Source organism: Enoplosus armatus, chromosome 5 (genome assembly GCF_043641665.1).
Source record: "Enoplosus armatus isolate fEnoArm2 chromosome 5, fEnoArm2.hap1, whole genome shotgun sequence".
Lineage (NCBI taxonomy): Eukaryota > Metazoa > Chordata > Actinopteri > Centrarchiformes > Enoplosidae > Enoplosus > Enoplosus armatus.
The window spans coordinates 6263014-6282938 of record NC_092184.1 but is presented as its reverse complement, the minus strand read 5'-3'; the positions used below and the strand labels follow the sequence as shown (position 1 = coordinate 6282938).

Here is a 19925-nt window from a genome sequence, read left to right as displayed (position 1 = left end):
TAGTGAACAGTATTATATGCACTTATGTACTTAGTTCACCTGTATTAGAATTGTTTACCCTACAATTGCAAGCAGATCTAGCAAGGTGTCACAATGCATCATTCATTTACATTTCATGCAGAAATATCCCCAGCACATTTACCCTTATGCCCTTCTCATAGACATTACCTTACCTTGCTTGATGTCGTTCCTTTTGTTTCAGCACATTGTTCTTTGTTAGTCTTTGATGACGTCAAGCACATTTATCTTCCCCTTTTTGTACAGAACGTGTTTTCATACTGCTGCCAAAACTGACTGTAATTAGTGAAGTCCCATCTAAATTTGCTTACTTTAAACATTTTATATGGCTAAAACTTTGTTGGAGGTGATATCACATCATTCTGATATATGCAGCCATCCACAGTTGCAATATAGGTTTTGATGTAAGTCCCTCTGAATAGGCTCTCAATTTTGCATCAACATTCAACAATTATATAGTGAGTATTTATTGAATTACCAACTTACAGCACCCTCATCCAACCAGAATGTAAGGCAGCCTCAAGACATATGTTACGTTATGTTATAGTTTGAAGCAAAAAGTTGATGCCCATCCTTTGGGGTTGTCGACAGGCACTGGATATATTGGAAATCACAAAAATAACTGAAGCAAGTTAAGGGAAGTGAAAAGTGAGTGCATCAATGTATAATACTTAATATTGCATATAAATAAAATATGATAATCCCGTATTCAAAGATGGATTTGTCCCACTCACCAGGTCGAGAAGGCACAGTTTGGTGATAGATGTAGAGAGCTACAGTCTTAACCAACTTCTAAGCTAACTTCTGTTCCACTAGCTTTCAGTTCTCAATTTTCCAGTAGTTTGTTTCTTTAATGGCTTGAAAAGCATGATAATGTGTTTTTTGTCCACACTCCAGCTAACTTTGTATACCAATTTACCTGACAATAAAATGTAAGGACCTTGTTGTTAAAACAAAGACGGAATAACAAATTAACATTGATAACATTTAAGTACAGCTCCCATAAATATTATTCATAGGTATGCGATCAAAATGTCAGCTTACACGTCCAATACTATCCACTGGTTTAGCTAAAGATATAAGGACAGATGGTAGAAACTTTGTCTGGCTGAGGCTAATGGAACTCAAGCATTTTGTTGGTTGCATTATTGTGGCCAGTTTGGACATTTCCTGGACTCAAAGGAGATGGAAGATGTGGTTGAGACAGGCCTGTCTAATGGTGAGCAGGAGGATGAGAATAGCTTGGCATGCAGCCCAGCGGAGGGTCCCACCCACCTCTGTCAGGGGTGGATGGGGAAACCAGACACCCCCAGAGCTCTCCTCTGAGCACACACACATTTGTCTGTCCATACTTGTGAGGACCCTCATTGACATAATGCATGACCCAGTCCCTAACCTTACCGGAATCCTAAAATGTCCTCACCATGCAGAAATGTCCTCACTACGATGGTTAAAAACTTGAATTTTCTCTCCTCTCAAAGATAGCAATACAAGCCCCCACACACACACACTTGGGAAATCACACATCACCACCACCTGCCCTAACCAAGCCTAGTGCTAATGCAGACCAGGGCTTATGGTATAGTGCTACCACTTGACATACCGGCCCCTGACTCATCCTAGTGGATTATGGGTGCTTAACCCCACAGATGGGGTTAGCATTATCTTCCTGTTGGCTGGACTAAATGGTTGTATTAGCTAACTGTATCTGTAACTGTTACAGTAATTGTGTTTTCTTGTTGCATCCTTGCTGGATGTTGAGAAAAGGTAGGATGGATTAATGTTTGCTTTGTGTGAGATTATAATTTGTGGTGACTGGATTCAAAGTTTGTTTTCAGTCACATCATTGTGATACCTTCTCTGAGAATTATGATTTATAGAAGCGTCCCAGTTTCAGCAATATCTGTGCACTGCGTTGTTATTGATGTCGTTCTTGTTGTATTTGTTAAAAAAAAAAATGGACCCCAAAACATTCTGTACAGTATTTGTTTTGGGAAAAAGTAAATGTTCAGTGTTGTGGAGCTGTTAATGAATATAGCTTAATTATTTGTATCCACAAATGACTCACTAAAGTATTTTTTTCAGGGATGTTTTTTCTTCTCAAAAAATATAATGATAAACCTTCAACACACACTCAAATTAAATTAGTTGTTTCCATTCACTTAGCCCATCTGTGTTATCCGTCCCATTCTAATCTTTCCTGTATCTCCATCTCTAAAATAAAACAAGAGTAGATACGCTTTATTGGTCCCCAAAGGATATATCTGGAGTGAACAAATCATAAGCAACACGGACAGTAATATTAACATACAGCAATATCCAATTCAACACACGATGCTACAAACAACATAGAGCTATGAAACACAGTCTCAACAAAGAAAATGTGTCAGTGGAAGTTAATGATGGTTTTCCTCCGTCTGATCAAGGTATATTTGAAGTGTATAGCCTAGTCTTGTCAGGCTGGCCTGTTAAATATTTCTCTATCCTCTTCCCCTCCAGTCGTCCCAAGGTGGAGGTCATCGTACCTTACTGTACGGTCATGCCATCCTTCTGAGACACAACCACTCAGGCATGGTAAGACTGCATCCAAAGTTGGTTTGAAGAAAAGAATAAACCAGTTTGACAAAGGATGGCTTAACTCCAGTTTGTTTACTGCGGTTTAGAGTCAAATTTTCATCTGCATTTAAGTTCTAGTTATGTCCTGAATCTTTCTTCCCAGTACCTGAGCTGTTTGACTACATCTCGGTCACTCACGGACAAGCTGGCCTTTGACGTGGGTTTACAAGAAGATTCCACTGGTAAAACCAAACAAAAATGCTGTTTTCTAAGCCTGCATTCAACTGATTACTGGAAGTCATTATCCTCTAGTAGTATTGTTAAATTGTTTTTTGTGAGTATAATACCGTTTTAGAATTTTGCTGAGTGGGCCTTCTCGAGCTATTGAGCTATTATAAATTGAGTCAGCAATACATACCTTCTGTTGCAGTGCATTTCTTTCACTTTGTTTGGCTGAGAAATATAAACTTTGTTATGATGGTTACTGTGACGGAGTAGCATGTTGTAAGTTAACAGGCAGCGTTTTTGTTTTTTGTTTAAGATACTTTGAGTGAACATATCAGTCGTCACCCTTGATGGGGAAAAGGTTTGTTGCTCTTCTTCTTCTTGCAGGTGAGGCATGTTGGTGGACCATTCATCCAGCCTCTAAGCAAAGGTCAGAAGGTGAAAAGGTCAGGGTGGGTGACGACCTCATCCTTGTCAGTGTGTCCTCTGAGAGATACCTGGTGAGACTCTTCATTCTCCATCCGCTTTGCTGTTACATAAGGGAGGATTTAGACATGTGCTAAACTCGATCGTTTCCCCTCCTCTTCTTGTCCTCTGTCCTCAGCACCTGTCCTACGCCAGTGGAGATCTGATGGTGGATGCCTCCTTCATGCAGACTCTGTGGAACATGAACCCTATTAGTTCAGGATGTGAACTAGCTGAGGGTACAAACCTGCTTTACATAGCTATCTAGCTACTAGCTAGCTATCTTTCACACATGTAAATATCGATATACGTAGATGATCTACACATTTTATACTTGTATTTCAAAATATCAACTGTGAGCATGGAGAACATTTTGGGATTCGGGGTCATGATATTGGGAAACCATGTAGTGTATACATGAAATTTACTCACAGATTCATACATACATGTCCACACAATATACACACTCATTGTGGTGTGTATCCCTCTCAGGGTTCCTGACAGGAGGTCACGTTCTCAGGCTGTTCCACGGCCACATGGACGAGTGTCTGGCTATTGCTACACCAGAGGAAGGAGAGGAAAAGCGCAGGTGAGAGGAAGAGGAAGCAGACTGGTTCTTAGCAGCAAAATAGATTGTTAATCTGATACCACTGACACCACGTATGTGTCTCTGCTACAGGATGGCTCACTATGAAGGCGGTGCTGTGTGCAGTCAGGCTCGATCCCTGTGGAGGTTGGAGCCTCTCAGAATCAGGTGATTGTCCCCTCAAGGCATTTACATAATTTGTGCCTTTTTTTGTGAGTGATAAGGATAAAGTGTAGAATATTTTTTTCCTCTTGGCATACCTTGCATTGTTACTTCTCACTAGTATTTTTTTAAAATTTTTGTTTTAGCATTCTTTGCCTTTATTTAGTCAGCAGTTAAATAGGAAACGTACGGAAAGGGAGAAGAGGATGACTACAAAAGTCCCCCACCGTAATGGAACTGATTACATGGATGTTGTGGTTACATATAAACCTCTAGGCCACAAGGACACCCCTAGTAAAATGATTGTCAGACACCAGAGAATGATAATTATGATATATCTTTGCTTTTTTTTTTACATTTTCTGCCTGCAGCTGGAGCGGTAGCCACATGAAGTGGGGGCAGTCTTTCCGTATTCGCCACATCACCACAGGCCGGTACCTGTGTCTGGATGAGGAGAAGGGTCTGTTGGTGGTCGACCCAGAGAGGGCCAACACCAAACTATCTGCTTTCTGCTTCCGTGTTTCAAAGGTTCGAATTAATATTTTGAGTTTCTCTGGACTCTCTTCCTGTCTATCTGCTATTATTTTATGATTTCTTCTCTCCTTGACCTCTCTATTATTTGCTCCCACCCCTTCTTTCCTCCTGGTGTCCCTGAGCAGGAGAAGGTGGATGTGGCTCAGAAGCGTGATGTTGAGGGGATGGGCATTCCAGAGATAAAGTATGGAGAGTCCATGTGCTTCGTCCAGCATGTGTCAACAGGCCTGTGGCTCACATATGCCGCCCTGGATGCCAAAGCTGCTCGTTTGGGAATGATGAAGAGAAAGGTTAGGATCTGACCTGGGGATCAAAATAAGATAAAAATTGTCTTAATATAGCAGAAAAAGCTGAGTTAGTGCTGATTATGTGTACAATAGTATTGTAGTGGTCACATCCAGACTCTTATTAAAAGTTTTAATCATGCAGCAATAAAAATGAGAAGAAGACAAAATATTGCTACCAAAGCTACCACCTTGTTAACATATGAGTTTGCATGGATGCATTTGTCTTTGAGATTGAAACTCTGTGAGGTTTAATGATCTGGAAAAGGCATTCATAATGATAAATACAATGTATAATGCTGATGGAGGAATAAGCTAGAGTTGGGTTTATATCTTTGGGCTGTATGAGGTAAAGCAGAGCTTCTTAAACCTTATTTTCTCAGTATCTTAAGGACAAGATACACACACTTGTATAGCTGTTACATGACACAGCCCCCAGAAACAGACCTCGCAGGAGAAGGACAGAGAAAACTGGGGGATATGATCTGTAATATCATTATGTTGTCCGTGTCTCCAGGTCATTCTGCACCAGGAGGGTCATATGGATGATGCTCTAACTGTGTCCCGCTCCCAAACTGAAGAGTCTCAGGCTGCTCGAATGATTTACAGCACTGTGGGCCTCTTCAGGCAGTTCATCAAGTAAGTATACATGTTTTCAAATGTGGGGGGACAAGCAGAAATTTTGTCTTTGTGACATGATGCAGTAATGTTAATAAAAAAGTCATGAGCCAGATGTTACCTGACATCTTCATTATGCTCTCATTTGTGTGTGGTACTTACAGCGTTGTAATGTGACAGCATTTTGATCTGAAACATGCAAACTATGAAGAGGGATAAAAAATGTTAATTTGTTGTTGATTTGTTTGCGTTCTTCCAGGGGTTTGGACTCTCTGAGTGGGAAGAACAAGTCACCAGGGACTGTGTCGCTTCCTCTCGAGGGGGTCATCCTCTCTCTTCAGGATCTCATCTTCTACTTTCGCCCCCCCGAGGAGGAACTGGAGCACGAGGAGAAGCAGACAAAACTTCGCTCCCTCCGCAACCGGCAGAACCTCTTCCAAGAGGAGGTAATCTGCATGCTGCCTGCACAGCCTCACACACCCTGAGACTTTCTATATCTGATCCTTTCCATATTTTATTTTCACTGTGTGTTCCTATAGCTAAAACAAACTTGCTATGCAAAGGGGAACTTGAACTTTTGACACCATTGAGGACTTTTATGCCCTCATGCAGGTTTGTTAACAATTTACAATTACATTTATTTTACTGTAACATCACACACACATACAAAACATACACTTCTACTTGTTTTTATCACTTGTGAGGACATTGTGCTAACTTACGTTTATTCCCTGGAGGCTTACCCTAACCTACACACCTAAACCTTAAGCTGTAACTCTAAATCCCAAGTCTTAACATTAAAAGTAACTGCTTCTGTGTTTCCTGTACCCAGATGGAAGACGAGTGCCCACAAGGTGCTTGTATCAGCATGTTCTTGCCTCCACGACATGATTATTTCAAGTGAACATTGCTAAATTTGTGGGGACCCTAATTGACATAATGCCAAGCATTTAACCCTAACCTGAACCATCACAAGTAGATGCCTAACCTCAATTTTTAATTAATCTTAAAATAAACCTAATTCTAACCTAACTCTGAAGCCACAATGCTCCCACCAACACCAACAAAATACATAAAAAAAACATAATAATGATGTGTGCATAACCTTTCTGGTCCCCCCTTGTGTTTTTGTTTTCTTTCTCAGGGAATGATCACCATTGTGCTGGAGTGCATTGACCGCCTGAACGTGTACAACACTGCTGCCCACTTTTCTGAATTTGCCGGGGAGGAAGCTGCAGAGTCCTGGAAGGAGATTGTCAACCTCCTTTATGAGCTGCTGGGTAGAATAATCCTCTGAAAAGTACATATTAAATGCTGTCTGCGTTGAATGAAGTAACATTATTTCACTCTCTGTGTCTCCACTGAACAGCTTCTCTGATTAGGGGGAACCGCTCTAATTGCGCCTTGTTCTGTGACAACCTGGACTGGCTGGTCAGCAAGCTGGACCGTCTGGAGGCCTCTTCAGGTATCAGATATGTCTCACTTATTCACTAATGCATCCTGCAAATTAGAATTGATCTTTATAATTGACTAATTGCTTTTAAGGATTGGCTGGATGTTCTGTAGTTATTAGACACAGCTTAAACCTTTAAACTGTTGAGAGCTTATGACATCCTTCTCTGAACTTTTTTGCACTTTGATACGAAGTGTTGTATGTAGTTGGTTTTTAAGCCATGTTATTTCTTTTGAACCATATTCTGAATAATGACAATTTATTAGCTTTATTACTGTATTATTTTCTTCTTATGGATGCAGTAACTGAATTTGTCATATTCCTCCTCTCTTTAGGTATTCTTGAGGTGCTGTACTGTGTGCTAATTGAAAGCCCTGAGGTTCTGAACATCATCCAGGAGAACCACATTAAATCTATCATCTCTCTCCTGGACAAGCATGGAAGGAACCACAAGGTTTGTCTTGTCTCACTTGCAGGAACATGGTGGGGGAATAACATTAGCCAGCAGCAAATTAAATGGCTCCTGCTGGCAGGGTTGCCTACTTTACTAGACACTTTTGCAGGAGGTGATTTAAAATGTTTTAGTATCCTGAAATCGTATTTGGTTCATAAAAACACTTCTTGGTTTTGTAATTTCATTAGCAATTGTAGCCAGTGGATGAAAATGTGAATTGTCTGCTCTGCTCTGTCACATTTAAACATAGAGGTGAGAATAATGTCTGCCTTTAGGTCCTGGATGTCTTGCGCTCTCTTTGTGTGTGTAATGGTGTAGCTGTGAGGTCCAACCAGAACCTCATCACTGAAAACCTGCTTCCGGGTCGCGACCTCTTGCTACAGACCAACATTGTAAACTATGCCACCAGGTACTTGAACTGCTGTTAAGTTGTTCTACTATACAAAAGGTACCGACTGGTAGTTGTCATGGTCTTTCCTGTTTCTTTTTCTTGTAAAGAAAAATGTGCAACAACCACCAACAAGTCATCAACCACTCTGTCAAGTGGCTGTTGTCTGTAAACGTCTATGTTGATTTCTTTTATCTTCTGTGCTCAGTGTAAGACCCAACATCTTCCTTGGTACATGTGAGGGGTCCACGCAGTTTAAGAAGTGGTACTTTGAGATGATGGTGGACTATGTAGAGCCCTTTGTGACGGCGCAAGCTACCCACCTGCGTGTGGGATGGGCTATGACCGAGGGCTACAGCCCCTACCCGGGAGGAGGAGAAGGCTGGGGAGGCAACGGTGTGGGAGATGACCTCTACTCCTATGGCTTTGATGGACTGGACCTGTGGTCAGGTCAGATGACGCAGCTGACTTATTTGCTAGACTATTTTCAATGATTCTGTATGTGTTGTATATGACTTCCTCACTCTCTGATCTGCCATTCAGGTACTGTACCCCGCCAGGTGGCTTCGCCCAATGCACACACCCTCGCTGCAGATGATGTCGTCAGCTGCTGTCTGGATCTGAGCGTGCCCAGTATCTCCTTCCGTATTAACGGCCACCCAGTTCAGGGCATGTTTGAAAACTTCAACGTGGATGGCCTCTTTTTCCCTGTTATCAGCTTCTCTGCTGGAGTCAAGTAAGTCCAAAATAGAAATAATGTTTTTTTCTCAAATTGCAAATGAATGAATAATAAATCAATCATTAAATCAATAAATCATCATTTTGCAGGTGCAGAGGCTGATTTAACATTTTCTTAGGAGGTTGTCAGCTTTTAAAATTATGTAATTTAATACCAGTTTCCGCCCTACCAATGTAGGAATATGCATACAGACAAAATAATCAAACAAGTAATTAAAACTGGCAGGATATTTCAAATGATTAATTAAGCTTCAAACTGTCTTGCATTTAATTCTATAAATGCATTTAAATCCTTTAAATTATCTCTGAAGTAATCCAAAACAATTTTCCCCCAAATAATCCCTCAGAAACCTACAGTGTCTTGTCCACTGAAAGAGATTTTACAGCTGCTGTGTGTAATGATCCCTCACAGTGCTGAGATGGGGCTAAAGGTGTATTGACTGATGAGAACAGGGAGGCAAACACAGGCTCAGGAATTGGCACAGAAATGAAATCAATGTTTTCTTTGTTACGAGTCGTATAAAGATCAAGGCACCGTTGCCATAAAGGACTGAAGTAGTAAATAAAGATCTCTCTGTCAAATAGATAAAGACTAAGACTGACTCTCTTTCTGTCACCTCAGGGCTCGGTTCCTCCTTGGTGGTCGTCATGGAGACTTCAAGTTCATGCCCCCGCCTGGCTATGCCCCATGCTATGAGGCTCTGCTGCCTAGAGACAGGATGCGTATTGAACCCATCAAGGAGTACAAGCACGACTACAACGGTGTGCGCAACCTGCTGGGACCCACCCTGTCCCTCACCCACACCTCGTTCACTCCCTGCCCTGTGGACACAGTTCAGGTTAAAGCCCAAAACCTAAAATCGGACTTTTACCATGTCGTTAAAATATCAGCTATATTACTATATATTATTTCTTTTTGTTTACTGACTTTCCTTTGCTGTATAGATTGTGTTGCCACCCCACTTGGAGCGTATCCGAGAGAAGCTGGCAGAGAATATTCACGAGCTCTGGGCTGTCACCCGTATTGAGCAGGGCTGGACCTATGGGACTGTGAGTATGGAGTCAGCAATACAGAAGCAACAGTATAGGAATATTGATTTGACAACCCCAGATTTAGGTGATATGGAGTAATATTTCAAAACGCTACTGTGTGTATTAATTTTATAATAAAAAGCAGACTGTTTAACCCCTATATTAAACAATGAACTATAGTCCTGGACTGTACAGTTTTTTTTTTACCAGTGAGTAACCTACCATCATCTTCCTCCACAGTTCAGGGACGACAACAAGAAACTCCATCCTTGTCTGGTGGACTTCCAGAGTCTCCCTGAACCAGAGAGGAACTACAACCTGCAGATGTCTGGCGAGACTCTCAAGTGAGTTTGTAATTGAGGTTCTGTAGAAGTTTCAGGTTGAGAGAGGGTCAGAGGAGGAATGTTATGTCCTTGGACACAACTGTTGATGGCTGTGTCCTTGTTATTCCACAGGACTCTCCTGGCACTGGGTTGCCATGTTGGTATGGGTGACGAGAAAGCAGAGGAGAATCTCAAGAAGATCAAGCTTCCCAAGACGTATGGCGACAAAGATATTTCTAGCTTTCTTTGTCATTGTCTTTTATGTATATCTGAATATGAACATGTCTGTCCTCTAGCTATGTGATGACCAATGGATACAAGCCTGCCCCCCTTGACCTCAGCCATGTCAAACTAACACCAAACCAGAACCAACTTGTAGAAAAACTGGCAGAAAATGGGCATAATGTTTGGGCAAGAGACCGGGTACGGCAAGGATGGACCTACAGTATTGTGCAGGTAACCATTTCCAATCCCTTTTCAATCCTTAATAATTTCTTTATTTGTTATTTGCCATTATAAGTGTGGTGAATTTGATTAATTTATATTAACCAAATGATATATCTTAAGACCATGTCCATTTATAGTATATAGGTGTAGTCCAACCGAGGCTAAGTCATGCTGCCATTCTGATTTTTTGTAAATAAACTGTACATACCCTTTTTTTTCTTTATTCTGTTGCGGTTCTTAGGACATCTTAAATAAGCGAAACCCTCGTCTGGTACCTTACAACCTGCTGGACGAGAGAACTAAGAAAACCAACCGAGACAGTGTTAACAATGCTGTCCGCACCCTCATTGGCTATGGCTACAACATCGAGCCTCCAGATCAGGAGAGCAGTAAGTCAGCTTACCTCATGCTCATGATAACGTGTTGATTGAATCCAGAATATCATGTCATTTCAAAATTCTACTGTAGACATCTCTAATATCCGTCTTTAACTCATCTGTCATCTTTTCTGCATGCAGCTGGCCATGGCCTTGAGAACACCCGCGGGGACAAAGTACGAATCTTCAGGGCAGAGAAGTCGTACGCTGTCACCCAAGGGAAGTGGTACTTTGAGTTTGAGGCAGTAACCACGGGGGAGATGAGAGTGGGCTGGGCACGCCCTAATGTCCGCTCTGACACTGAACTGGGAGCAGATGAACTGGCCTACGTCTTTAATGGCAATAAGGTCAGTCCCCATCTTGATGTTCACCTTAGTTAAATCAGTGTCAGTCCAGTTTAATCAAGTTTAGACCGGGCAAATCAAGTGCTTATCAATGTCAAAATGAGCTGTAGTAAATTGTATTTCATAGATAATTCATTGATGTGACCCTTTCTAGGCTCAAAGATGGCATATTGGCAATGAACCCTTCGGTCGCCAGTGGCAGTCTGGTGATGTAGTTGGTTGTATGATTGACCTGACAGAGATGAACATCATGTTCACACTCAACGGAGAAATGTTGATCAGTGACTCAGGCTCGGAGATGGCTTTCAAAGACATTGAAATTGGGGAAGGTAAGAATTAATGGTCATTTTACCTTATTTGATCAGCATTAGTTACAGTAACATATGGGAAGTATCTCTTAACATAAAACTTGTTTGGCATAAATCCTTCACAGTTTGTATAAAATATTAGGATAACTTCACACCAATAAAAAAATACTACAAATTACTTTCCTGTGGTTTTACCCCTCAGGTTTTATCCCAGTGTGTGCCCTGGGCCTGTCTCAGGTTGGAAGGATTAATCTTGGTCAGAATGTCAGCAGCCTGCGCTACTTTGCCATCTGTGGCCTGCAGGAAGGATTTGAACCTTTTGCCATTAACATGAAGCGAGACATTACCATGTGGTTCAGTAAAAGTTTGCCCCAGTTTGTGCCTGCACCCACCGATCACAATCACATTGAGGTAATAACTTTGTGACAATTTTAATGTTTAGTGAAGCTAGAACTTTAGAACCAGATGATTTATTTATCCTTAAACGTGTTGTCTCCCAGGTCTCTCGTGTGGATGGGACTGTGGATAGCGCCCCCTGTCTGAAGCTGACCCATAAGACCTTCGGCTCGCAGAACGCCAATACCGACATGCTGTTCCTCAGACTCAGCATGCCTGTCCAGTTCCACGAGACCTTCAGGATCCCGGCAGGCACCACCCCTCTCACCCGTGCCCTCACCATACCTGAAGAGGAAGTGGTAGTGGTGGAGCCCGACTCAGAGTTTGAAGTTCTGAAAAAGTCTGCCAGCCGTAAGGAGCAGGAGGAGGAAAAGAAGGAGCCGTCTGTAGCTAAGGAGATCTCTGTGGAAAATGAGAAGGACACAGTGTCAGAAAAGGGAAAGAAAAAAGGGTAAGTGTGGCAGGTTTTGTCTTCAGAGAAGAGGGAGAAGCCTGCGGAGTATTAAAGGTGCAGATTATTATGTAAAGAATTCATCCATCTTCTCAGTGTAAAACAAAACATGGGTCAAAGAAGAGCATCCCTTACCCACTAATTGAGAGTTGAGACTTGAGAATTGCTAAATTGCTGTGATTATTTTTCAACCTGCAGGGAGTGACAATTTAAAACTTGATATCAAATTACAAACTAAACAGCATCGCATGAATCCTCCATCCAGAAAACATTTTTTTCCTTTGTTTTTGTTGTAACTGATGTTACATTATGTGGTTTCAGTTAAGCTCTTTGAAAATGACCTCAAAATCATTTAGCAGTCAGAAAAGTTGTCTAGTGCCACCTGAAGATTTAAGTGTCTATTTGTTCAATATAAACTCCAAATATATGTTATCTTCTGTGCGCATTAGATTCTTCTCCAAGGCCAAGAAGGCTGCCATGACACCTCTCGCCCCTCCTCCTGCCCCTCCAACGGTGCCACGTTTGGTGGAAGATGTGGTCCCGGATGACAGAGATGACCCTGAGATCATCCTGAATACCACCACTGTGAGCTAAACAGTATCCTCTGCTAATGCTAGATTTACTGCACATGTCAAAATGATCCCTACAGTCTGTCCATGGATCAGGCTGGCATGATATGCTGAGCCTGCTCATTGGGATTTTACTGTATATTAGGTTGCATCATACTAGTTAAGTTATTATAGTATCTCTAGATAATCCAATATTACTGCTCCTAGATGTCTCACTCAAATGTCCTTTTGTAACTTTCTTATTTTCTTCCTTATTTTATTTCTCTATTTTCAGTATTACTATTCTCTGAGGATCTTTGCTGGGCAGGAGCCTTCGGGTGTGTGGGTTGGCTGGGTCACTCCTGACTACCACCAGTATGATCCAACCTTTGACCTCTCCAAAGTCCGCAGTGTCACTGTTACTGTGGGAGATGACAAAGGCAACATACATGACAGGTTGGTTGTTCCCACATTTGAATTGTATTGTATTTACAAGAGCAATGCCAGTATTTCCCAGTATCCTTTGGTGTCCCCCAAGGCTCAATGCGTGGTCCCCTTCTTTTCCCTATTTATATGTTTCCTTTATGCCACATTATACAACATATAAAAATAATATAAAAAATCTCTTTCCACTAGTATACTGACAACACGTTAATTAACAAACCAACTAAAAATAAATACAAAAACTCCCCCCAGGACAGTTAGTCCTCAGAAGTCAATTTAATAAGAGTTGGTTGTCTTATTTTATCATTCTCCCCTTTGTTTTGTTAATGTCCCTCTGTGCTGTAAAGCACTTTGGATCAACTGTGTAGTGTTTCAACTGCCATATATATAAAAAAAGATTTGAGATGGGTTTCAACATAGCAGTGTGTTTGCTGTTTCTCTGCAGTATGAAGCACAGTAACTGTTACATGGTGTGGGGAGGGGACTTGGTTAGCAATCAGCAGACCCGCTTCAGCCAGGAGGACATGGTGGTTGGCTGCTTGGTCGACTTGGCCACCGGTCTCATGACCTTTACAGCCAACGGAAAGGAGATTAACACCTTCTACCAGGTAAGGGTATAGGTTGTGTGTATCTGTTTTTTTTGACCCGACTTCAAATGAGTCTGGATGAGTTATGTGACGCTGTGGAGCTGTAAATCCAAAGGTGTCTTATTTCAGGTGGAGCCCAACACCAAGCTGTTCCCTGCCGTCTTCGTTCAGCCCTCCAATCAGAACATGGTGCAGCTGGAGCTGGGCAAACTCAAGGTCAGAAACTAACATACATTTTTTCTGAAAGTCATCTTTTCTCTTCTGATTCAGCATCTCCAACTATCTTGTTTTTTATATTCTTCCCGCCTACTTCCTCTCATACCCTATTCATCGACATCATAACATGGTTCAAATTTGCGTTGGCGGTTTATCTAAATGAGTCAACCAACCCACCACCCTGGCCCTCCTCTCGACCTTGGTTAAACAGGAGGGACCATGCATTTCTTTTGGGATAAAATTAATATAACAGTATTGATGTAATTTAACCTACACCCCAATAAGAGAAAGAGAAAAAACAACAAAGTTTCAGTTTCAGTAAAGTCTGTAGAACTACACTGCTGACTGGAGTCTCTGCTAACCAGAGACACTCTGCCATCTATTCCTTTCTTCCTTTTCAAGACTTATTGTTTACTTGTTTTGTTTCTTTCTATGATTTCTATACCTCCTCCCCTCTTGCTTTTTCTCCCTCTTAGAACATCATGCCCATCTCGGCAGCCATGTTCCGCAGCGAGCGTAAGAACCCGGTCCCCCAGTGCCCTCCCAGACTGGATGTCCAGATGCTGACCCCAGTTATCTGGAGTCGTATGCCCAATCACTTCCTAAACCCGGAGGTGGGCAGAGTGAGCGAGAGGTTGGGCTGGATGGTGGAGTGTACTGAACCTCTCATCATGATGGCTCTGCACATCCCAGAGGAGAACAGGTCAGAGACAATAGTCCCTGGCAGGCAGTCTGCAAATTAGTAATTGGTTCCCAACATTTCCAACAATGTATTGCAAGTGATTTAGTTTTTACACTAATCCCCAAATCCTTTCAAAAATGTAGTTTATCTAGAATTGTATCATAGTAATCCTGTTAATTAATTAATTAAATCCCCTGCCAATTATTTTTTCTACGGAGCCCAGCAGGTGTCTGGGGTAAAAGTTAAAACTGTAAATGAACAGGAATTAAAACGAGGCAAGATCCATCACGACAACATGACCATTTCCTGATCAGTTTTGATCTTTGAGTCTGTGTTTGTTTTTCAGGTGTATTGACATCCTGGAGCTGTCGGAGCGTCAGGATCTGATGACGTTCCACTACCACACCCTCATGCTCTACTGCGCTGTGTGCGCTCTTGGCAATAACCGAGTGGCTCATGCCCTGTGCAGCCATGTGGATGAATCTCAGCTCTTCTATGCCATCGAGAACACCTACCTGCCCGGACCTCTCCGCAGCGGCTACTATGACCTGCTCATCAGCATTCACCTGGAGTCTGCCAAACGGGCACGTCTGGGCACCAACAGGGAGTTTATCGTCCCCATGTCTGAGGAGACTCTGAGCATCAAGCTGTATCCTGATGCAAAGAAGGCCCATTCTCTCCCCGGGGTGGGCCTCACCACCTGCTTACGGCCCAAGCTGCATTTCTCATCCATCAACTTTGTCGGCACGGACCCTGACCTGTACACCCTTAGTCCTATTTTCCCCCTGCAGGTAAGAGACAAGAGATAGTTTGCACTGGAAAAATGTATTTAAATTTTAGTTGCCTTTTACTTATTTTTATCTCTCCCCCTCAGGAGCTGAAGACCAAGGCGATTAGCATGTTAACAGAGGCTGTGCTGGATGGTAGCCAAGCAATGCGCGATCCAGTAGGAGGCAGTGTGGAGTTCCACTTTGTCCCAATCCTGAAGTTGATCAGTACACTGCTCATTATGGGCATCTTCAACGACGAAGACACCAAGCACATCCTCAAGATGATCGATCCAAATGTTTTCAGTGGAAAGGAAGAGGAGGAGGAGGGAGAGGAAGCTAAGCAGGGTGGAGCTGCTGAAGGAGAAATTGAGGAAGCGAAGGAGGAGGAAACAGAGGAGGCAACTGAGGCAGAGCTTGAGGACGAAGGGGTCGGTGACGAGGAAGAGGAGGAGCTGAAAGATTTAGAAAAAGGAGAGCATAAGGAGGAAGAAGCTGAGCCTAAGGAGGAAGGAGAAGAGGAGCAGGAGGAGGCAGAGGCCAAAGAAGGAAAAGTGGATGGAGAGAAGGCAGAGGAGGAGAAGGAGGCAGAGGCAGTGGAGGCAGAAGTGAAAGAGGAGGAGGAGGGTCTGGAAGAGGGATTACTCCAGATGAAGCTACCAGAGTCTGTCAAGCTGCAGGTGTCTGTCTGCTGCACAATATTCATATCCTTAAAATACTTGTTAATGTTTTACATATTATATGTCTTAAACTCTTTTTCCTGTCTTATCTACCTCTCTCAGATGTGCACACTCCTTCAGTACTTCTGCGACTGCGAGCTGCGACATAGAGTGGAAGCCATTGTGGCCTATTCAGACCAGTTTGTCCACAATATTCAGGACAACCAACGCGTTCGTTACAATCTGTTAATGAGAGCCTTCACCATGTCGGCTGCTGAGACTGCACGCAGGACCCGCGAGTTTCGTTCACCCCCACAGGACCAGGTCTGTGTTCTTATTTTTAACCAGAAACCCAAGTATGTGATATGGGGTTTGAATTTGAATTGGATTTGAAGAGAACAAGAACAAGAAACACAATCTGTATTGGAGAAACCCCAGGAAATTCATGAAAATGCCTCATGAAAAATGAGAAGAAGCAAAACAGATAACATACGTTGATGGGGTTGTCTTACTGTGTTCCTCTTCAAGGTTCTTTTGCTGACCAACTTTAAGCATGGTCCAGAGGATGAGGATTGTCCAGTGCCTGAGGAGGTGCGGGACACTCTGGGAGAGTTCCACACTGACCTCCTGCTTCACTGCGGTGAGAAGTTCTTTAAAGATCCTGTGTTTTTTTACTCTGCAGGTGTGAATTACTTTTTATGTAAAGTATTTTAGTACTCTTAGTGCTGATTTCCCATTTTACACACAGGTATTCATATTGAGGAGGAGGCAGAGGAGGAAGAGGTGGACACCTCACTGGGGGGCAGACTTCTCAGTCTGATCGACAAGATCAAGAACTTGCGCAAGAAGAAGGAGGAGGAGAAGCCAGAGGTCGAAGAGGAAGCAAAACCCAGTAAGAGTAAAAGCCAAATCAAGAATTGATTAATTGGCAACTCCAAAAATAGCAAAATCAACCTTTATAAATCCAAATCCATAACAACCTAACACATGATATTACACAACAGATATACTAACTGTACCTCTCTGTGTCCACTTCACAAGATACCCTTCAGGAACTGATCTCCCATACCATGATCCACTGGGCCCAGGAGTCATTCATTCAGAACCCTGAGCTGGTGCGTCTGATGTTCAGCCTGCTCCACAGGCAGTATGACGGCCTCGGCGAGCTGATCCGAGCTCTGCCCAAAGCCTACGCCATCAATGCCGTGTCTGTTCAGGACACCATGGACCTACTTGAGTGTTTGGGACAGATACGTTCGCTGCTTATTGTCCAGATGGGCCCAGAGGAGGAGCGGCTCATGATCCAGAGCATCGGGTCAGTGTGGGGGGCTGATATGTAATTTTATTGCATCAGTAGTTGTGATAAAGATGGGAGATGTCCTTGGAGCGGCCAAAGTCTGTAATTGTTTCCCAATGTGTCATCAGAACTTCTCCAGTTCAAATTACGTGACTAAAGAAACGTAACATGTGAATCTGACTGAATCTGTCATTTTTCAGGAACATCATGAACAACAAGGTGTTCTACCAACACCCCAATCTGATGAGAGCTCTTGGTATGCACGAGACGGTCATGGAGGTGATGGTCAATGTCTTGGGTGGAGGAGGAGACTCAAAGGTAACTGGGATGATTTTCAGTTTGTTTAGTTTATCTATCTTATTCAGTCTAATTGAGGTCCACCTGACTTCATTGTTGGAGTGTGCACCATCGCAGTACACAGTAGACAGAATGTATCTTTTCACTTTTTCTCTCCAGGAGATTCGATTCCCCCAAATGGTGACCAACTGCTGTCGTTTCCTGTGTTACTTCTGTCGTATCAGCCGACAGAACCAGCGCTCCATGTTTGACCACCTGAGCTACCTTCTACAGAACAGCGGCATCGGCTTGGGTCAGTGTCAGCCTCCTATCACACTGTTTACTGTACCGTACATAGGTCGACTTTTTTCCTTTTTATATTAAAAAAAGTCGATTTATCAGTTGATCTATGTTGAATATGTAAAGCAAGTTAAGATATAAAGGTCAGATTCCAAACTGTCCCCATCATCAGAGGCCCTGTCCGCTGGAAACCTGCTGTTCAAGTGTTTTCCCCTTACAGCAGAAAACAAAACAAATTTTGATGCATGGAAAAATTCTGTTAACATTTTGTTGATGATATGTATATTAGGCAAAGAACAAACAGATATAGACTCACAGTCTTTATTTTACATTTGCAGGCATGCGTGGGTCCACACCTCTGGATGTGGCTGCAGCTTCCTGCATTGACAACAATGAGCTGGCCTTGGCTCTGCAAGAACAGGAACTGGAAATGGTTCGAGAAAATAAAAAATGTCAAGAAAGAAAAACACATGAAATGGCACAGTGGACTTGTTAGATTATAAACTCTCTTGGTGTCCCTCATGTGTGGTGATGTAGGTGGTGACATACTTGGCGGGCTGCGGGCTGCAGATGTGTCCAATGCTCCTTTCTAAGGGCTACCCTGACATCGGCTGGAACCCCTGTGGGGGAGAGAGATACCTGGATTTCCTCCGCTTTGCTGTCTTTGTTAATGGTCAGCACCTTCATAGAATGGTCACATTTGTAGTTTTGGGCTATGAATAAGTTTCACTAACATTTGCTCACCTGTTCCTCACAGGAGAGAGTGTGGAGGAGAATGCCAATGTTGTGGTGCGTCTGCTCATCCGTCGGCCCGAGTGCTTCGGCCCAGCCCTGAGAGGAGAGGGCGGTAATGGTCTGCTCGCTGCCATGGAGGAGGCCATCAAGATCTCAGAGGATCCAGCGAGGGATGGACCCACTGTCAAAAAAGACAGGCGCTTCATGTAAGTGATGGCACACTAGGTACGATACTTATGCATACAGGCTCATTCACCTTTCAGTTTGTATTTATTTACTAAATTGGATCAAGCTGCACTATTTGACTCAACAAATAACAATCTAGACAAATCAACAAATGGTTCAAGGCTCAAGGTTCTTTATTTGTCACATGCCCAGAGACACAGTAAGTAAAACATGCAGTGGAATGAAGGGAATGCTCAGTTACTGTGCAGAACTAAAATAGAATAAAATAAAATTACTAGTGCAAGATGATCTTAAAGGTAGGTCAAAACTATAAATGCATACAAATCTTACCAACAGTTACTAACAGTTATAGATATTTGTAATATATAGTTATAAAAGATGTTGTCTTGATTGGCAGGTTTGGTGGTGAGGAACAGCAGGAGGAGAACCGTGTTCATCTGGGAAATGCCATCATGTCCTTCTACTCTGCCCTCATTGATCTGCTGGGTCGCTGCGCCCCTGAGATGCATGTGAGTAGAACGACTTTTTGCACCAGTGATTTCTCTCAAGCCTCCAAGCACATTGAGACACAGTGTGATTAGTCTCATACAGTATGTCTTAAATGTTCATATCTACAGCTGATCCAAGCAGGCAAGGGTGAGGCTCTAAGAATCAGGGCCATCCTGAGGTCTCTGGTACCCATAGAGGACCTGGTGGGAGTCATCAGCTTGCCTGTGCAGATTCCTGCCTACGGCAAAGGTTAGATATTAAGTTGGAATGATGTATGGACACACTGTGTAAATGTACAATATTTGAGCATATTTTGGCATCCTCCTGCATATATGATTTCTTCTGTCAAAACCACAGATAGTCAGATCATTGAGCCTAAGATGTCAGCCAGTTTTGTGCCGGACCACAAGGCCTCCATGGTGCTGTTCCTTGACAGAGTGTATGGTATTGAGAACCAGGACTTCTTGCTTCATGTGCTGGAGGTTGGCTTCCTGCCTGACATGAGAGCTGCAGCCTCTCTGGACACGGTGAGTAGGAAAAGACACAGACGGCAAGTAAAACAGCCAGAAATTTCACTTCT

At 42.8% G+C, this 19925-nt stretch overlaps 1 protein-coding gene across 1 annotated transcript in view; it reads left to right on the top strand.

Moving 5' to 3' along the window:
• ryr1b (ryanodine receptor 1b (skeletal)) overlaps positions 1 to 19925 on the top strand; it is a 62363-nt gene that overhangs the window by 10273 nt on the left and 32165 nt on the right. Inside the window, exons 6-50 of the mRNA XM_070905212.1 lie at positions 2518 to 2592; positions 2738 to 2816; positions 3187 to 3299; positions 3404 to 3503; positions 3757 to 3853; positions 3944 to 4018; positions 4384 to 4540; positions 4672 to 4836; positions 5348 to 5469; positions 5708 to 5894; positions 6593 to 6728; positions 6818 to 6913; positions 7237 to 7355; positions 7631 to 7764; positions 7952 to 8193; positions 8287 to 8479; positions 9104 to 9320; positions 9427 to 9531; positions 9754 to 9857; positions 9969 to 10052; positions 10133 to 10292; positions 10525 to 10672; positions 10802 to 11007; positions 11159 to 11333; positions 11515 to 11723; positions 11813 to 12159; positions 12609 to 12744; positions 13003 to 13163; positions 13597 to 13759; positions 13868 to 13954; positions 14431 to 14657; positions 14983 to 15427; positions 15511 to 16083; positions 16186 to 16386; positions 16591 to 16702; positions 16811 to 16954; positions 17104 to 17377; positions 17560 to 17677; positions 17816 to 17948; positions 18274 to 18368; positions 18473 to 18608; positions 18693 to 18876; positions 19254 to 19365; positions 19474 to 19594; positions 19703 to 19872. Of these exons, the coding sequence (XP_070761313.1) occupies positions 2518 to 2592; positions 2738 to 2816; positions 3187 to 3299; positions 3404 to 3503; positions 3757 to 3853; positions 3944 to 4018; positions 4384 to 4540; positions 4672 to 4836; positions 5348 to 5469; positions 5708 to 5894; positions 6593 to 6728; positions 6818 to 6913; positions 7237 to 7355; positions 7631 to 7764; positions 7952 to 8193; positions 8287 to 8479; positions 9104 to 9320; positions 9427 to 9531; positions 9754 to 9857; positions 9969 to 10052; positions 10133 to 10292; positions 10525 to 10672; positions 10802 to 11007; positions 11159 to 11333; positions 11515 to 11723; positions 11813 to 12159; positions 12609 to 12744; positions 13003 to 13163; positions 13597 to 13759; positions 13868 to 13954; positions 14431 to 14657; positions 14983 to 15427; positions 15511 to 16083; positions 16186 to 16386; positions 16591 to 16702; positions 16811 to 16954; positions 17104 to 17377; positions 17560 to 17677; positions 17816 to 17948; positions 18274 to 18368; positions 18473 to 18608; positions 18693 to 18876; positions 19254 to 19365; positions 19474 to 19594; positions 19703 to 19872 (7437 nt within the window). The remainder of the gene's footprint in view (positions 1 to 2517; positions 2593 to 2737; positions 2817 to 3186; positions 3300 to 3403; positions 3504 to 3756; positions 3854 to 3943; positions 4019 to 4383; positions 4541 to 4671; positions 4837 to 5347; positions 5470 to 5707; positions 5895 to 6592; positions 6729 to 6817; positions 6914 to 7236; positions 7356 to 7630; positions 7765 to 7951; positions 8194 to 8286; positions 8480 to 9103; positions 9321 to 9426; positions 9532 to 9753; positions 9858 to 9968; positions 10053 to 10132; positions 10293 to 10524; positions 10673 to 10801; positions 11008 to 11158; positions 11334 to 11514; positions 11724 to 11812; positions 12160 to 12608; positions 12745 to 13002; positions 13164 to 13596; positions 13760 to 13867; positions 13955 to 14430; positions 14658 to 14982; positions 15428 to 15510; positions 16084 to 16185; positions 16387 to 16590; positions 16703 to 16810; positions 16955 to 17103; positions 17378 to 17559; positions 17678 to 17815; positions 17949 to 18273; positions 18369 to 18472; positions 18609 to 18692; positions 18877 to 19253; positions 19366 to 19473; positions 19595 to 19702; positions 19873 to 19925) is intronic.